This window comes from Mandrillus leucophaeus, unplaced genomic scaffold, assembly GCF_000951045.1.
Source record: "Mandrillus leucophaeus isolate KB7577 unplaced genomic scaffold, Mleu.le_1.0 Scaffold432, whole genome shotgun sequence".
In the NCBI taxonomy this organism is placed as follows: Eukaryota; Metazoa; Chordata; class Mammalia; order Primates; family Cercopithecidae; genus Mandrillus; species Mandrillus leucophaeus.
Window position 1 is genome coordinate 1084147 of NW_012104610.1, and position 18529 is coordinate 1102675.

The 18529-nt window shown below is 45.2% G+C and overlaps 3 protein-coding genes across 10 annotated transcripts in view; 2 read left to right on the forward strand and 1 right to left on the reverse strand.

Moving 5' to 3' along the window:
* Positions 1 to 10234, forward strand: part of LAMTOR1 (late endosomal/lysosomal adaptor, MAPK and MTOR activator 1) — an 18309-nt gene extending 8075 nt beyond the window's left edge. Inside the window, exon 6 of one of the 2 annotated variants that reach the window (XR_001007519.1) lies at positions 3205 to 3216. Coding sequence is in view for 1 of the 2 variants with exons in the window: in XM_011993697.1 (XP_011849087.1) it covers positions 9294 to 9329 (36 nt within the window). In the remaining variant the exon portion in view is untranslated. Of the gene's footprint in view, positions 1 to 3204; positions 3217 to 9293 lie in introns of those variants that run through there. The other variant, XM_011993697.1, reaches the window with a different exon arrangement.
* LOC105549242 (leucine-rich repeat-containing protein 51) overlaps positions 1 to 15723 on the reverse strand; it is a 16671-nt gene extending 948 nt beyond the window's left edge. Inside the window, exons 1-7 of one of the 6 annotated variants that reach the window (XM_011993691.1) lie at positions 14840 to 14890; positions 10180 to 10342; positions 7037 to 7120; positions 6272 to 6409; positions 1664 to 1869; positions 595 to 743; positions 91 to 312 (exon numbers count right to left, since the gene is read on the reverse strand). In XM_011993691.1, the coding sequence (XP_011849081.1) occupies positions 171 to 312; positions 595 to 743; positions 1664 to 1869; positions 6272 to 6353 (579 nt within the window). In that variant the 5' untranslated portion in view covers positions 6354 to 6409; positions 7037 to 7120; positions 10180 to 10342; positions 14840 to 14890 and the 3' untranslated portion in view covers positions 91 to 170. Of the gene's footprint in view, positions 1 to 90; positions 313 to 594; positions 744 to 1663; positions 1870 to 6271; positions 6410 to 6682; positions 6720 to 7036; positions 7121 to 10179; positions 10343 to 14839 lie in introns of those variants that run through there. The other 5 variants (XM_011993690.1, XM_011993692.1, XM_011993695.1 and 2 more) reach the window with 5 other exon arrangements.
* Positions 15032 to 18529, forward strand: part of NUMA1 (nuclear mitotic apparatus protein 1) — an 84420-nt gene continuing 80922 nt past the window's right edge. For both annotated transcript variants that reach the window (XM_011993689.1, XM_011993688.1), the window contains exon 1: positions 15032 to 15280. The gene's annotated coding sequence lies outside the window, so the exon portion shown is untranslated. The remainder of the gene's footprint in view (positions 15281 to 18529) is intronic.

Here is an 18529-nt window from a genome sequence, read left to right on the forward strand (position 1 = left end):
AAAAAAAAAAAAAAAAAAAGAAAAGGCTAGAGCTACTTGCAGTTGCCTGACTTAGAGAACATCTCTACAAGGTGTAAGTGACTTCTCATCTGCTCAACAGCTCAAATCATTTATTGTCAAACCATGCTGTCTATTCTCAGGCCTTTAGGACTACTAGGGTCGTGGGAGCCTCAAAGTGTATTCTGCTTGATCCGGGCCTTCTTGGGCTTGATGTTCATGCGTTTCCAGACTTCAGCTGTGGTGCGGTCTGCTTTGGTGACCCCACTGAAGTCGAACGTGGTGATATGGGGCAGGGTGCACAGCACATATTGCCTGTGGGGAAGACTCAGGCTAGGGGCCAAACCCCCCACCAAAATCCCCTTCCCCCTCCACCAGTTGCTGTTGTCTTCCTGGACTGCAAGGAATGGAGGGACTTGAGCATAGTTTGGGGAAGATTAAGTTTATCCTGACTGAGAGCAAGGAATGCTTAGAGGTCGGCTACCCACTTCCCAGGTCTAAGCATGGCAGAAGAATGGTCTTAGATTTCTTGTTTCTCCTCCTCCTTTCCCTTAGGGGAGCCCAGCTAGACCCTACCTCCAGGGGCAGGGCACTTACCTATACCCTTTCTCTTCCTCCATGGGGTTCCCATGGAGTGTCAGGCTCCGGAGCCGAGGAAGGACAGCCAGCTTATTCACCTCCCCCAGGTGCTGGATGCTGTTGCCGTGAAGATAGAGGACACTCAGGTTGAAGAAAGTTGTTAGGACCTGTTGGGGAAGGAAACCAAAAGCCAGGCTAGACAGGACAGGACCCTTAATCTCTGCTCAGGGCTGATTTGTGGGCAGAGAAGAAAGAATGTGGGCAACAACCTGCCCTCCACTCCAACCCTCCACAGCCATACTGTATGACTCTAATCTACTGTTATTTACCTTTTAAGACATACAGGGCATCACACTGAAAAGGAGCTGTGATCTGAGGGTCAGGAGGATGGGCCTGGGTGCCAGCACTGCCACTGACTTGCCTCTCCTGCCTCTCTCTCAGCCTTAGTTGCCCCTTCACTGAAGACCTTTCCAGCTTTGGTGATCTACGATTCTATCACAGCAAGCAACGGGAAGAGAGTATCATGCTAGGCACATAAGAAGCTTTTAAAATACTGATTAAATTGAGATCACCACACCAGGGGAATAGTTTCCAAGTCATGCTCCAGCTCCTTTCCCCTCTTAGGGATCTTGGACCAGAAAAGGCCAAACTTTATTTCTTAAAACTTGAATCTGAGTTCACAGAAAGTAAGTGCTGTACTTTTATTGACTACCTCTTCCACAGGAGAACCCAGCACAGGACACAGTGGGTGCCCAGTGACAGTTACAATTTTACTTCAGCCTCTGATGTACCAGTTGTTTGTTGGTTTTCATGTACTTTTGTTCAATCCTCACAAAACCTTTATGATACTGGCGTATTATCCTCATTTTTCAGACAAGGAGGCTGCAGTTTTGAGAAGTTAGGTAGCTTGCTCAAAGTCAGTAAGAGGCAAACCCAGGATTTGAACCTACATCTGTCTGGCCCCCTAGCCTTGACTGCACCATGCTGCCTCACTACTTCCTTGATAACATGTAGGAGTAGAGAGGTTGGGGGCTGAACAAAGTGGCTTCAGGCTCCCCCAGCTGGATTCCTAGTGTTAGGAACTCACAGGGTCAATGGAAGTCAGGTCATTAAACGACAAGTCGATCCAGGCCAGGTTCTCTGGGTGCTCCAACAGCTGTGAAGCCACCTGGTTGAAGTCTCTCAGATCATTGAGAACATTGTTATTCAGCCACAGGGACTGGGTCAGTGATTTCCCTGACTTTGAACGCTTCAGTGGTCGTAGTCCTGTCCTTGGCTCCTCATTTACCAGGTCTGTGGGGACAAAGTGAGACTTGGGTATCATCTTTGCTTTTCTGGCTTGAGGGGGTGGGAAGGGACAGAGCTGGGAAGATTAGCCATCCAAGCTGTAGCTGAGTCTAGTGCAACCCTGTCCCATAGCTTCCAGCAATCAGTAAGTTTAGATTAAGGGCCAGAGACTTCTATCTCAAACTCTTGGCTTTTCAGGTTACATGGACTTCTCATGTCCACTGTACCACTGGGTCTTTTGTATACCAAATCAGTGTCAGGTTGAGGAAAACTAAGAACGAGAAGTGTTGGGCTTAAGCCGAGTAGATGATAACACAAAATCCTGAATTAACCACTGGTAAAGCCTATAGAATTCACTTCAGTGGAATACACTCTGACATCCTCCCTCTCTTTCCATTAATGTTGAGTACCTGCAGTATGCCAGGTACTGGATATACAGTGATAAACAAAATGAGAGACAGTCTGTTGCAGACTTTGTATGAGTAATAGGGCAGAGAGCAGACATTTGTGCCTTAGAGGAGCTTATACGGGCAAGATGGGAGCAAACTGGCAATATGATGTGATAAATGCTATATAATAGTCGTTTCGTAGCAGCACAGAAGAGAGGCTATTGACCCAGTATGGGAGCTCAGGGAGGTTTCCCAGGGCAGGTGAAGCCTGAACTGAATCTCAGTGGATTAGGAGATGTTTTTCAGGCAAAGAAGGGTAAAAAGGCAGGGAACAGCATGAAGAAAGGTAGAGGTACAGGACAGCCGGGGAGTCTGGGGCAGGTTTGTGTGCCTGCACAAGTGCTCGCACGCACTGCACAAGGGGAACAAAGAGGAAAAGAAGAGGCAGGAATCTAGTCAAAAGTCTCGAATGCCAGGCTAAGGATCTTGGGCTTCACCCTGTAGGTAATGGGAAGGCACCAGAGTTTTTAAAGCAAATGATTCAAATCTTTTATTTCAGAAAGATCACTGTGAAGTGTCAGTGTGGAATATGGATTTTAGGGAGTGAGTTGGACCGAATGACCAATTTGGCTGTTTGAGTCACCCAAGCAAGACATGAGAGGGACGGACCTACAATCAACATAATTTGGTTGACTGGATGTAAAGGTAGAAGAATATTAAAGGGTGGTGGCCAGTTGTATTAACTAGTAAGGAATTACGGGAAGAAGAAACAGCATTGGGAAGGTGATGAGTTCAGGCTTAGCTTTGGTGTGTTCGAGGTTCCTGTACAAAAAGGTGGAGAAGCCAAGTAGGTAGTTGGAGATGAAGGTCGGAAGCTCAGGAGACACAGACTTGAGAATCGTTAGCAAAGAAGGCATACAAGTTAGGGAAAGAGATGAGATTCCTCATGGAGAGTGAGGGTAGGGAGGAAGGTCAGAGAGGAAGAAGAATCCATTAGAGAAGTTAAATAATCAGGGAAAATCAGGAGAGGACAGTTTAAAGATGTTCAGGGAGTAAATAGTTTATAGTAGTAAGTTCCAGGGAGGTAAGGACTAAAAAGTAATTCTGGCAACTTAGAAGTCCCTAGTAACCTTGGTAAGGGCTGCTTCAGTGGAATGGCAAGGGTCTGGGGGTAGAAGCCAGACTGAAGTGAGTGAGTTCAAGAGTGAATGGAGGCTGGGTTCATGCCTGTAATCCCAGCACTTTGGGAGGCCAAGGGAGGAGGTTTGCTTGAGCCTAGGCGTTTGAGACCAGCCTGGGCAACATCATGAAACCCCATCTCTACCAAAAAAAGAGTGAATGGATATGAGCAGTTAGCATAAACAACATCCTCAGAAAGTTTGGCTGAGGAGGAGAGAGAATAGGGAATAGGATTATGTTAAAACCCAGGTGTATGGAACACCCCAAACCCTCACTCCTACTTTTTCAAAATGAGGTCCAGAAAGAGGATGGGCCTTGCCCAAGTTCAAAGTCGTAGAGTCAGAACCAGATGCCAGGTCTGCCTGAGGTAACTGTATTTTTCCCATTGCTGCTAAGCTTTTGGTTTCCTAGTTCACCTCTAGGGAAGGAAGTATGTAGTATTTGCCGAAGCTAGCCAGCTTTCTTCATTCTCTTTTCTGCTCTCTACTGGAGGGACACCCTTTGCCCTTCCACCCCCCACCTCGCCTCCTCCTCAGCTGCAGGTCAGGCAGCATCCACCAGATGGCTCTCTGCCTTAGTCCTAGAGTGAGCAGGACCCACAGTTGGGGCCTGAGGTTGCAGGAGGGTACTAGAACGGCATCCCCCAGCTCATGAATTCCTAATCCTGCCTCCCTCCCTACACCTCCTGAAAACCCTGAAATAGAATGACACAGATGAATCAAAATTAAGGTCAAAATAACCCCACATGAACTAGTGCCCCATGTGATAAGGTAGCAGCTTGGGGAATGCCACTGAGCATGGGCTGGAGGCCAAGCTCAGAGGGAATCACTGGTGGGACGGAGTTGCCTAAAACTTGATGCTGGCTGGAGCTGCTCTTATCAGGGATGGAGTGGTATATCCAGGCTGCCACAGGTTGCTGCTCCTCTCAGATTCCACCAACGCACTATACTGCCTAAGAATCTGTAAAGTTCCTTGTTCAGAGTAGGCCAAAGCAGGTCTGGAAGCTGGACCACAAATATCGGTGCTTTGAGAACTGGGGAGCGTTTAGCTCCAGGAAGATCTAGGAAACTATGTTCCTGTTTTCCTTTCTCTGAAAGGCTGCCATGTAGCTGTTTCCATCTGTCAGAATACAAGTTAGTTTGATAGAACTTCCCTGTGTCATCCCTCAACCACAAACTGGAAGGGGTTGTTAGGTGAATATGGTAGGAGACTTCCTTAACACTCTAGGTTTGTGAAAAGTTAGAGGATCTGGGTTGGTGGGAGCACAGATTAGATGGCTTCCAAAGGCACTGCCATTTCATATTCTGTAATATGTATTCATTCAGCAAAGTGTGCCAAGTACCCCCAAACTCTATTGTATCCCTTAACCCCAGCTGTAAATAAGTTTTTCAGAAGCTCTGGGGAATCTGAAGGGACTCTGACCTTTTGGGCCTTTGATGTGCCTCTCACACATCTAGCAAGGAGCACAATACCTGGCATATACATATGACACACACACACACAAACACACACACATATATAAATGCTTAATAGTAAGTGCTCAGTAAATACTGAATGGTCGAAAGAAGGATGGGGCATCTGTACCAATTACGTTTTGTGATGTAGAGTTACCCTTGGTACTGCTTGTCTCTCTCCCAATTCTGGGGACTCCATAGAGGGCAGAGCTACACCTCCTCCATCAGAGTTAGAAACTCCCATGATAGGTAGGAGGTATACTTCCACCTCTGTCATTTCACCTGTCTTAGAGATAGTTACTATTGCAGCTAAAACCCCTTGTGAAACATGGACTACATCAGAAGTGATGCAGTGCACAATAAAGATCACAGTAGGTGGCTGTGTGCTCGTGAGAGAACAAATATGAGTTACCACTGTGGCTGATGATAACGCAAGTAGACCCTAAACCCAAGCTAAGACTGGTGCTATTTGCCAGCTTCCCGAGCTTAAAGGTGGTGGCTACCAATTGCCTGAGAGAAGATTAAAGCCAAATAATAGTTCTAAAACAGTAGATGTTAACGTGTATTCTGTGAGGACAGATGGACTGATGCTTTAATGAAAGAGCAGATAACAAAAGCCAGGGATGGCGGAACTTCCCTAGGAAGAATGAATGACTCATTGGGAATATGACATGGCTGAGAGCCTCCCTATGTTCCCTCCTGAAGGGACTAGCTACCCATTTGCAAAGACATTGAATGGCAAAATGGTAGCGAGTGTGGGCAGTGTTGGAATCTGCAATAAGTGTAGATGATGATGGAATAAACTTGGATATGGCTGGAATGAGTGTAAGAAATTTGTCAGTAAGTATTTAAACTAGAACTATGCCAGTTTGTTGATAAGACCCCTCATGTTTGGCCAGTCAGAATAGGCTTGTGTCTGCAGACAGAGGAGAAGGGTTTTGCCTACTTGCTGGGACTCCATAGGAGCCTGTGTTTTCCTCCTCTCTTCAGGTAAAAACAGGAGAATAAAACTATTGGCTGGTAGACTGGCTTCCCAGTTTTCTTCCACTTGACTTTCCTGCTGTAGCCTGGCTTCTTTTAAAGATGATCAACTACTGTGATAGCCCCCTGTTTCCTTTCAGATTTGCTCCTTAAAAAAAACAAACAGGGGCACATGTTCTTAGGATCTCCTGGGGCTGTGTCAGGGGCAAAAACAAAACAAACAAAAAGACAAAAAAAAAAAAAACCTCTCACTCTCCCCTACCCTCCAAAAGACAGTAACAACACATCTGCAAGCATATAGGAAGAATCTCTTTAGGTTTTTAAGTAGAAGATTATGGTTTCTCCCTGGGGACCACACTGGGCCTGCTGCCTTAGTGAGTGGAGTGCTGTGCTCCGGGGGCTGACCTTGAATGACGTGGATGCTTCTGAAGGAGTAGTCAAGAGGGGGCTCCTGTACCGAAGTGTTCATATAGTCCCGTTTGTTCATAGTTCAGGCCATCATTCATCAGGTGAAAGCAGGTGCCCTGGGAGTCTGGGTTCAGCCTGGGAGGACAGAGAAAGGTGTTTCAAGTACACCGGCCTTCAGGTTTCCCCATAGTCTTCCATCCCTGCTTTCTATCCTCTACTACTCTAGGTCTGCCTGGCTGTATTTCCATTTTAAGATACGAATCACAATTCCTTTCATGTATAGAGCATTTTCTACTTCTCAGAGCACCTTCACATCTCCTAGAACTCATTTGAGAGTTGTAACACCCATTTCTTTGTCTGGAAAATGCCAGATGAAGAAACTGAAACCCAAGGGGTAAAAGGACTTGCCCAGAGTTAAGCCAATGAGTCAGTTGTAGACTGCAGTCATAATCTCCTGACTCTTGAGACCCTTTCTGTTACTCTACAGTAGCTACCATGGAGACTGTCTTGATATCCACCCTCTGGTGACATCAACTGGGCTATTCTATTGCTTAACAAATCCCTGAGGGCCTGCACCACATCTGATTGGTGTCTGACTGCCCCTCTCAGTCTGGCCCAGCTGGGGATTTGCCACCTTCTCCACTTGGCTTCTGTGTCAGCTCCATTACCTTTCCATCCAAAGACCCTACTTTCAGCCCTATCCTGAATGTAGCCATACACATATAAACATACACACACACAAAACCAGAGTCTACCTCTCACCTGTCACTGATGCCTGAAACTCCACCATTAGGGATTCATTCCTGTGGGTTCAGGGATTGTTTCCGGTTAAAATGGAAATACTCCCTGAGAGGGATGAACACAATGTTGTTATCAGTCACTTGCAATGTGGTGTGAATTGTCTTATCAGATGGTTTCCAATTTGTTAGCTAAAGTAAAGCTGAGGTTTTTCTGGAGACAAGGGAGAACCATGAGAATACTACTCACCTGGGATAAAGAGAGCTGACAACACACTTTAACAAGGGGTTTGTGTGTGAATCACACAAGCAAAAGACAAATTGATAAGGATATAGGACAAGAACTTGTCCCAGTCGACCTCCCCTTTCTCATTCCATCCACTGCTGCCACCTTTGTATTATTGTTTGTATTACTTCACCTGCTTTCCAAAAGGATTTCAGGTTTACAATAATAACACAGTCATGAAACAGATGATTTGCAGAATAGTGCTGTCCACTAGAAATATAATGTCACAAATGCAAGCCACATATATAATTTAAAATTTTCTAGTAGCCAAAATAAGTAAAATGAAGTGGTAAAGTTAATTTTATTAACTTTATTTTACCCAGTATATCAAAAAATCAATATGTAAGCAATATTAAAACCTTCTGAGATATTTTACACTTACAGCACATCCCAATTTGGACCAGCCTACCTGTCAAATGTACATGACTAGTGGCTACCATACTGGACAGTGCAGATTAGAAAGTTAAAAATGGAAGAGAAAGATCAGAAACTAGATTACAGGAAGAGAGAGATGTGCCAGGCACTTTAAGAATCTAAGCCTACATTTAGCTGTGAAATTCCTGGCAGCCAAAACAAAAAGAGAAACCTTGGGATTGCAGTTCTCATCATTGGATTCAAAGGATAAATTAGTTTGCAGAGACAATGAAATTGGCAAACAACCTTAAAGTGGAATTTCTTACTCGGGAGGCTGAGGCAGTTGGATTGCTTGAGCTTAGGAGTTGGAGGTTGCAGTGAGCTATAATTGTGCCACTGCACTCCAGCCTAGGCGACAGAGCAAGACCCTGTCTCAGAAAAAAAAAAAAAAAAAAAAGAAGAGAAAAAAGAAAGAATTTCTGTTGAAAACCAAGGACCTGATATCTTATAATTCAGTTGAAGCTTAATACAGTTCAAGTAAATTATTTTTTTTTTTTTGGCAATTTAACATATACATGGATAACATATACATGGATAGGTTTAGAGGAAAATGAATGTCTTGTTCTGAAAAAAATAGCAGTCCCAACTGAGCTTTGGGGAAGTGCCAGCTTGAGTCACTTCACAGCTTCTGTTATGAACTGGTCCCATGGGCATGGATTGTCAATTAGGGAGACTTGAATCTTTTAGATATTAAATCTACAGGCAGACAACAAAGAACACTTTATTCTTTTTTTTTTCTTTTTTTTTTTTGAGACGGAGTCTTGCTCTGTGCCCCAGGCTGGAGTGCAGTAGCGCGATCTCGACTCACTGCAAGCTCCGCCCCCCTGGGTTCACGCCATTCTCCTGCCTCAGCCTCCCAAGTAGCTGGGACTACAGGCGCCCGCCACCTCGCCCGGCTAATTTTCTTGTATTTTTAGTAGAGACGGGGTTTCACCGTGTTAGCCAGGATGGTCTCGATCTCCTGACCTCGTGATCCGCCCGTCTCGGCCTCCCAAAGTGCTGGGATTACAGGCTTGAGCCACCGCGCCCGGCCAAGAACACTTTATTCTTTTGTAAAAATAGAAGAACCTGCTGTGTACTATAGAACTAGAGGAACCTAGCTTATACAGAAGCCCATCCCACTTCAGCACCTACAACAGATTTGATACCTTTGAACAAGATTGGATACTTTTCTCGAAGTAAATACTGGGCTGGTACCCCAGAGTTATGCACCACTGAACATGGATTTTAACTTGAAATACTTAAGGGCAGATTTTTACTGTTAGTTTTCTTGACTATCAGAGAACCCCAGTGCAGTTCCTAAAGACTTCTGATTTTGTGTAGCACCAGCTCCTGTTGCATTTTCTGAATTAGTACTACAAATGGAGCCCCAAGAAGCTGGTTAAATTTTTAGCCTTCTGCATTTAAGCTGTAGCCCAGGCTGTGAGCTAGTATCGCGTCTTATTCATTATCCAACATAGAACCAGGTTTACAACAGGCACTCAGAAAATGTTTGTGGGATGAATGAATGAGAAACTGCCAATTCTGAGGATTTCTGTTTCAGAAGAGTTGATGCTAAGCTGTTCTAACAATTGGCTCCCAGGTTCAGCTGTTTCAGTCCACACCTTGTTCACAGTAAGATATTCAGTTCAATTCAGCAAACATTTGTTGAGTGCTTGCTGCTCTGTGCCTGACCAGAAGAAATGAAGCCAAGATACAAATAATAGAACTCTGTCATGAGCACAGAAAGACCTGCTGAGTTTCTGTTGATTGTGGCAAACCAGCCTGCCTCCAGTTCCAAGTAACAGCTGCCCACTTAGTGAATACTCTCTCATGTTTCAACACTCAGTTCTAGTGTACCCTCTTCTATAAAGCCTTTCTTTTCCAGATAAAATTGGTTAATGTATCCTGTGTTAGGCTGATTGTTTTGATGATCCCTATTCATGGTCTCCCCTGTATCCATCCCTTTTTGCCTATAACATTATAGTTCCATCTCACTCTGATGCTGGGCCCAGACATGTGACTTGTTTTAGCCAGTGGGATGTTGATAAACATGAAACAAACAGAAGCATTAAAGGAGGCCTGCCTTCTTGCTCTCTGCCAGTGCCATGAGAACATGGCTGATCTGCTGAAGGGTTATGAGATGTGTAGGTGAGAGACATGCGAAGGAGCCATTGATTCCAGCTGAAGCCATCCTAGACTAACCCACAGTCAGCCTACCCCCAGTCAAGATCAGGAGAGTCACCCAACCCACGGATGACTGCCGACACATGAGTAAGCCCAGCCAAACCAGAAGAACCATCCAGCTGACTCTAAGACTTAGAAGCAATAATAAATGTTTATTATCTTAAGCCACTGTGTTTTGGGATGGTTTGTTACACAGCAATAGCTAACTTCGGCATGCCCCCACTGTACTTTGAACAAAATTTTATTGAACAAAATTTTATTTCAGCCTGTTTACTCATCTGTGAAATGGAGACAAACCCTACTTTGAGAACTATTGTACATCTGGCATCAGGTGCTCAACAAATGGAAGCAGTTGTATTCTTTGTTAATTTCATTATAACCAACTTTGTTTACTCCCTGTAAGCTTGAGGACAGGGACAAGACTCAGACTTCTTTCTCCCTTCTCATCATTACCCTACATTGAACCTGGCAAAAAAAAAAAAAAATGCATATTCACTAAAGGTTTGATGGACAAATGAAAATGGATGGACAATGGAAAAATGAAAGAAGAAATGAAGGAATTAATGGAGTCTTCAGGGTATCACATAGAGAGCTTGACTGCTGGAGAGAACTGACAAAGCCTTGATGCTGCCATGCTTAATCCTGTGGCTGTGTTTTTGGAGTCAGTCTTTCCCATCTGCTATTCTGGCTTATGACCAGGAGATAATCAGATGCCAGCACCTTCATCTGTCCAGACTGACTGACTTGATGAATAACAAGGTTAGGGGAATACCTGCCTTGTTTCGGAACTGGAATTTCTCATTACCAAATTGACAGTATCTTTAACTGTTTTGTTTTTTAATTGTAAAAGCTAATATGATAGATGATAGATGAATAAAGTGAAATGACATGGAGAAGTACATCAAATAGGAACTCAAAGTTTGAATCTCCATTAACAGTTTGGGAATATAACCTCCTAGAATGTATAGCTAATAAGGTTTTATACATACACACATGCACATGTGTGGTTTTCTTTTTTCTTTCTTTTTTTTTTTTTTTTTTTTTTTGAGACAAGGTCTCACTCTGTTGCGCAGGCTGGAGTGCAGTGGTGCCACTTCAGCTCACTGCAACCTCTGCCTCCTAGGCTTAGGCAATCCCACCACCTCAGCCTCCCGAGTAGCTGGGACTACAGGCACACGTCACTACACCCTGCTAATTTTTGTATTTTTTTTGTAGAGACACAGTTTTGCCATGTTGCTTAGGCTGGTCTCAAACTCCTGGGCTCAAGCTATTCACTTACCTTGGCCTCCCGAAGTGCTGGGATTACAGGTGTGAGCCACTGTGCCCGGCCTAGATTATGTATATTTTTAAATAAACAATATTCCTTTATAAACCTATTTTTAAATTTTCGAATTGTTGTAGATTATTAGCCTTTTTAATAGTTGCAAAGTATTTTATCCTATGTATCTTACTTTAATGTTATACACTTAATTTAACTTTATTTAACCAATCCCAAGTTGACAGAAAACTGTTTTCAGTTTTGGGAAATTACTAAAGTTTGTAATTTGATTGTTGCTAGCCTATTCCTGACCTCTCTCAGGCAAGTTGCAACATGATAACACAGGAAGCTTTGAGGAATAATCACATAAATCTGATAGGAGATTCAACAGCCTGGCCTGAGAGTTTCTGATGATGGACTGATGGTAGAAAAAAAATCAAAGACTGCTATGAAAAATCTGCCACGTATTTAGCCAGGCATGGCAGCTCACACCTGCAGTCCCAGCTACTTGGGAGGCTGAGGTAGGAGTATGGCTCAAGCCCAGGAGTTCGAGGCTGCAGTGAGCTATGACTGTGCCACTGCACTCCAGTCTGGGCAACAGAGCAAGACTCTGTCAAAAGAAAAAAGAAAAGAAAAAAGAAAAATCTGCTACATAATCTAATTATTCTGGGAGGTTATATTCCCAGGTGCCAAAAGGAGGCCCAAGATTCAACCTGGCTTCTGTTTACTCGCCTCTACTACCATCTCAACTCCAATTCTGCAGTCCAGCCAAATGTAACTACTCACCATAAGTTCCTCGGACCTGCTGCTGGGCCTCTAAGTGGAACAGTGTCTCCTTCCAGCTCTGTCTGCTTGGAATATAGTTTTTCTCTCCTTTTGCTTTGCTAATTCTTACTTCAGGGCTCAGATCAGGTTTCAACTTTTCTGAGAAGTCTACCTTTATCCTAAAATCTGTAATTATAGTGCTATGATTTCCATGGTAGCACTCATAACACTACAATTATCTGCTTACTATCTGTATGTCCATAAACACCACCAGGGCAGAAACCATATTTTTCTTACAGTTGTATCTCATAGTGCTGGCAAGTAGTAGGTGCTTAACAAACACATTAAAAATTGCAACTAAATAACACTACAAAGGAGAGGGACATGAGGTTGCTGTAATTGAGGGATCTGACCTGGTCTGAACAGTCTACAGGAAGACATTCCTGAAGAAGTGACTGAGAGAAATCCAAAGGATAAGTACAAATTAACTTATGGGGTAGGGGGTGCTGTGGAATGAGCATTCCAGGCAGATGTGACTGCTATATGCAAAGGTTCTATGGTGGAAGGGCACTTAGAAATTTTGAAGACCTTAAAGGTTATATAACTGAAGGGGAGAGAAGGAGGAATATGTATGGTTAGACTGGAGGCTGGAGAGATGGGAGCAATAGGAAACCACAAAGTATTAATATTAAATGGGGGTTGGCTGGGCGTGGTGGCTCACGCCTGTAATCTCAGCACTTTGGGAGGCCAAGGTGGGCAGATGACCTGAGGTTGGGAGTTCGAGACCAGCCTGACCAACATGAAGAAACCCCATCTCTACTAAAAACACAAAATTAGCTGGGTGTGGTGGCGCATGCCTGTAATCCCAGCTACTTGGGAGGCTGAGACAAGAGAATTGCTTGAAACTGGGAGGAGGTTGCTGTGAGCCGAGATTGTGCCACTGCACTCCAGCCTGGGCAACAAGAGTGAAACTCTGCCTTGAAAAAACAAAAAAGAAAATTGGGGGTGGGGTGGAGAGTGAACAATTATCAGCTTTGCATTTTGAAGGATTACTCTGGTTGCAGTATGCAAATATGGCAGGACCTATATAGAAGATATTCAGGAAGTAAAGCTGATAAGACTTAATGATAGATGGGAAATGGAAGAGGTATTAAGTAAATGGAAGAGGTATTAACTCTTGGGTTTTGGGCTTGTGTATATTGTGGATAAAGGTAGGAGCACTGGAAGAGATCCAGACTTGGAGGAAAGGGTTGGGATACACAGAGATTGGTTTCAATTTCAGAAATGTAGAGTTTGGGTTGCCTTTGAGGTATCCTAAAGGAGATGTTGAGGAGGCAATTGGCTATATAGATCTGGAGCTTAGAGATGAGGACTGGGCTAGAGATACACACTTGTGTACATTTGCATACAGGTGGAAAATGAAGTTGTGGGTGTAGAGGGGTACCCAAGAAGAGAATATAGAGTGCAGTAGCAAGAGGCGTAGGACCAAACCTGGGAGAACTTTAAGGTAGTAAGTGGACCAATCAGGGCCAGCTAGCCACCAGCTAGAAACCAGCTAATCATGGTGGTCACTTCAGACATGGGTGCTGTGTTAGCACTTCTGTTTCCTGTTTAGTTAAAAATGTTGAAGTTTCATTGTCTTAGTCTCTCTAGTTCCTTTTCCCCATTAAAACTTTCAGGGGAGGATCTGAAATTCATTCCAGAGGAAGTGTAAATAATCCAAAGTAGGCCATACAGGTTCCTTTTCCCTGGGGTAGTTTAACTTGTTCCTTGGAACAAGTCCTTCAGCTATAGAGGCAGTAGGCTGAAGCTAAAGAGACTTAGCTGGAAGTTGGAGAACTGGAGTCTAGTTCTAGCTCTGTCACTAATTTGGTGCGTGGCCTTGGGCAAGTCCCTTTTCTCTAGGTTTCAGTTTTCCAATCTGTGAAATGAAGATAAATATCTTTGATTCACAGAGCTGTTAAGAGTATCAAAAGACAGACTGTGAAAGCATTGGGTAGGTTACTAAATGTAATAGATCTGTCGTGAGGACTAACAAGAATGAATCTCTAACTGTAGAGCTTTGAATAGCGGACCATGGAGAAGGTGTGGGGAGAAAAGGGAATCTGAGGACAGGTTGAGAAAGGGTTTTACTCCTTGGAAGAGGAAGGAAAGAGGCACTTCACGCCCCAGGAAGTTTCCTACATCTCCAGAATTAGGGTAGGGACTGCGATTTACTCTATCTAATGCTATCCACATGTCTTGGAAGGAGGTCTCAGTTCCTCAGAGGAAAACTCCATTTCTGAGGGCGTTTCTGATCTCCCAGGTTATGCCTGGAACTTGAAGCATCCGATTTTGGGAGCCTTATGTTTGCGTTGGGAGCGGGGTTCGTTGTTTTGTTTTGTTTCCTTTTGTTTTGAGATGGGGATATTGCTCTGTAGCCCACGCTGGAGTGTAGTTGCGTGATCACTGCAACTCACTGCAGCTTCAATCTCTGGGCTCAAGCGATCCTCTCACCTCAGCCTCCCTAGCAGGTGGGGCCACTGGAGCGCGCCACCAAGCCCGGCTAATTTTTTTGTATTTTTGGTAGAGACAGGGTTCGCCATGTTTCTCAGGCTGGTCTCGAACTCCTGGCCTTAAGCGATCCGCCTGCCTTTGTCTCCCAAAGTGTTGGGATTACAAGCGTGAGCCACCGCTCCTGGCCCTAGGGGAGGTTCTTAAGCATCCCCAAATCTGTATGGATATATATATCTCAACGCCTTTCCCTCCCTCTGTTCCCCTTGCCCAGTTTGTCCCGTGTGAGTGTTGTGTCTTGTTCACTGTGAAAGGTGATGAGGGTCGGTTGGGGAAATCTCAGATATACGAGCAGGGAGGTTCTTAGTCATTCTGTGAGTGCCCCTCCCTTCTCCATAGATCTCTTGTCCCCTAGAACAGGTTTCCTGTTTTCCCGCCCGACTCACCCGCAGTGGCTTCCTCTCCAGTCTTGGCGTGCCACTGCCTCACGGTTACTCAGGGCAACTCCATGGCAACTGCTTTCGTCACCACGACCCGGCAGGCGCCATAAGAACTGACGCGGTGCTTACCGGGACCTGTAGTTTGTCATGGGCGGGGCTCTAAGGCCGCGGGTGACGCTGGGATATGTGGTTGTCTTTGCCTTCAAGTCCAGGCCGGGGTCCGGAAGCGGTGATACCCCTTCTCTTTCCCAGTGGCCCTCAAACTTCCTTTTCCCGGGTCCTTAAGCGTGCCCCGCGTAAGTCAACGGCCGACAGAGGCCAATCAGAGGGCCGCGCGAGGGGGCGGGGCTATAGTTTAAACTAATTGTGCGTTCACAACGCTGGCGCGAGCCCAGGACTAAGTGCGATTCGGGTGAGTAGCGAGGCAGAGCGCGAGCGCGCAGCCAGGTAACCGGCGTGGGCCCGCGTTTGGCGTGCGGCCTGGGCACCTGCAGGGGTGCCAGGCCTAAAAGGGGTGCTGGAGAGGCCGCTGCGAGCGGAAGGCCTCCTCCGTAACCGAGTCCGAAAGGGCAGAATCTCCGGGGTAAGGTTTCCGAGGAGAGGCGCCTGAGGGGGAGGAGCCGGGGGGGGTGCCTTAAAGGGGAGGGTCTGTTTGGGGGCGTGTCTGTGGAATTAAGTCTGAAGGTGACGGGGGTCGGGGGTAGGGCAAGTTCCTTAAAGGCTTGTAAGCGAAGGGTCGGGTCTTGGAAAATCTTCGTCTTTTATCGGTAACAATAGCAGTAGTCAGCATTTTCTGAGCTACACCGTCCTCAATGACCTGCCAAATGTTTATCTTTTTAATCTCCTAACCACTTGTTATGCTTTAAAGATGGGGAGCCTGAGGTTTGTAATGTTTAGCTTGGCCTGGTTTACGTAGCCAGTGCGAGGTTGGCTCTACTTGGGGTTTTGCGGGTTGGGCATAAATGGGGACGGGGAAGGTGCTGTGTGGGGGCGCGCGTTGTCTCGGACTGGTCAGTGTATTTTGAGCCTCACTTTTCAGATATGTAAACAGTGACCTTACCTGCCTTACCTACTTCCTGGGGGTGGTTGCCCTGGTCAAAACAGGTATGTCTTTTTCTTTTTTTTTTTTAATAATTTTTTTGTTTGTTTTTGTTTGTTTTTTTCATCCGCGGACTCTCACAGATAACATGTTTCATACACGCACCTCGGAGAGTACAAATTTATGACTATAAGTGGGGTGACTGTGTGAAGATTGTGGGTGGGCGGGAGCCCACTGGGTTAATGCTGCCGCCTATGGGTACTCTCTTCTGCTTACCTCTGAGTTAGCGCTTGTCATCTGTTAGTTTTTTTTGTTTTGTTTTGTTTTGTTTTGTTTTGTTTTTTGAGACGGAGTCTCACCCTGTCGCCCAGGCTGGAGTGCAGTGGCACGATCTCGGCTCACTGCAAGATGTGCCTCCCGGGTTCAAGCAGTTCCCTGCCTTAACCTCCCAAGTAGCTGGGATTACAGGCGCCCGTCACCACGCCCGACCAATTTTTGTATTGTTTTTTTTTTTCTGAGACAGAGTCTCGCTCTGTCCCCCAGGCTGGAGTGCAGTGGCGCGATCTCGGCTCACTGCAAGCTCCGCCTCCCGGGTTCACGCCATTCTCCTGCCTCAGCCTCCTGAGTAGCTGGGACTACAGGCGCCCGACACCACGCCCGGCTAATTTTTTGTATTTTTTTTTAGTAGAGACGGGGTTTCACCGTGGTCTCTATCTCCTGACCTTGTGATCCACCCGCCTCGGCCTCCCAAAGTGCTGGGATTACAGGCGTGAGCCACTGCGCCCGGCCCAATTTTTGTATTGTTAATAGAGACGGGATTCCACCGTCTTGGCCAGGCTGGTCTTGAACTCCTGACGTCGTGGTCCGCCCGCCTCGGCCTCCCAAAGTGCTTGAATTACAGGCGTGAGCCACCACGCCCGGCCTGTCATCTCGTATTTTAAGAGTCTATGCGAGTTTGTCTGCCCTTCTAGATAATGAGAGACTTTTTCGTCACTGCATCCTAATGGCCAGGCAGGATTTGCGACATGTAATGGGAATAAATGTATGCTTTGGAATAATTTCTTGGGCTGAAAGGGCACAGGAACTTCCCTTTCCCGTTTTCATTTAGTGGCATTTGAACCTCAGTAGTAAGCTGTCCTCTTTTCTGGAATGGCACTCCCTCTTGAAAACGTGATGATATTTTCTTGCTTTAATACATAGTTCCCTCTCTCTAGTATCTGTTGCCTGGTTCTATGTTTCCAAACTTCTGGGTTGTCTGGTCGTTACAGCTTTAATGGCGAGGGAGTTGGGCCTCTCTTTACTGCTGTGAATATATGAGAATCTGGGGTGAACGTGAGGATCATGTAAGGTGCTTTCTGTCAGCACAGATGGGTGTATGTTTCTTCTCTCCCTCTTTCTGTGTGATATTTTCTTCTTTAGAGGAAGAACCACATACTTCTTTGTAAAAGCTTCCAAAGTACTATTTTCTTAGCCTAAGTTCAAGCAAGGGATGACTAATTGTAATGTCTAAGCTTTTAGTTCAAAGCGAAAAGCTGTACATTCCAAAAGCTTAAAGATCTTACCTGAAAGCTAATTAAGAAACATAGAATTATTTTTCACATGTGGAACATGGAAGTGGGAAGAATGCCTTGAAATAAGACTGAATTCTAGAACTGTTAGGATGAGGGCATAGCGCTGCTCGGGTAGCTGAACAGAGCTGATCAGCGGCTGTTTGGACAGCTGTGTTTAATTGATAAAACTATGATCAGAAGATACTAGGTTGGTGCAAAAGTAATTGCAGTTGTTGCTGTTGAAAGTAATGGCAAAAACCGCAGTTACTTGTGCATTAACCTAATATATGGTGTGGTCATTTAATTCAGCCTCTTACCCAGTGTATACTAAACATGCAAAAGGTGTTGTCCAGACTCAAAGTGAGTACTTTCTAGAATGAGATCATTCCCAAAGTCAATCCATCTCTTTGTTGAACAATTTTAATTAATAATTATTATTTTGTAGCTGGGCATGGTGGCTTGCCCTGTCATCCCAACTACTCTGGAGGCTGAGGCAGGAGGATTGCTTGAGCCTAGGAGTTCTTAGCTAGCCTGGGCAACATAGTGAGACCCCAACTCAATTAAAATATGTATATTATTTTGTATTGTTAGTGATTATTTTGTTTTACCCATGTATGTCTGCTGTTGGCTTTTTCACCGTTCTTCCCTGCATTTTATTCCTTCCTTTTTTATTGCATAGATATATACATCCCCCAGATGTTTGCTTCAGTGGGAATCTGTTAGTGGTAAACACTGTCTTCATTTAAAAAATCTTTATTTCACTTTCAGTCTTTTTTTGAGACGGAGTCTTGCTCTGTCGCCCAGGCTGGAGTGCAGTGGGGCGATCTCAGCTCACTGCAAGCTCCGCCTCCCGGGTTCACCCCATTCTCCTGCCCAGCTCACTTTCAGTCTGGATTGGTAGTTTAGCTGGGTACTAGGCTTCCAATTATTGCCTCTTAGCACTTTGAAAGTGTTTTTTCAACCGGGCGCGGTGGCTCACGCCGGTAATCCCAGCATTTTGGGAGGCCAGGGGGGTGGATCACAAGGTCAGGAGATCGAGACCATCCTGGCTAACATGGTGAAACCCCGTCTCTACTAAAAATACAAAAAAATTAGCCGGGCGTGGTG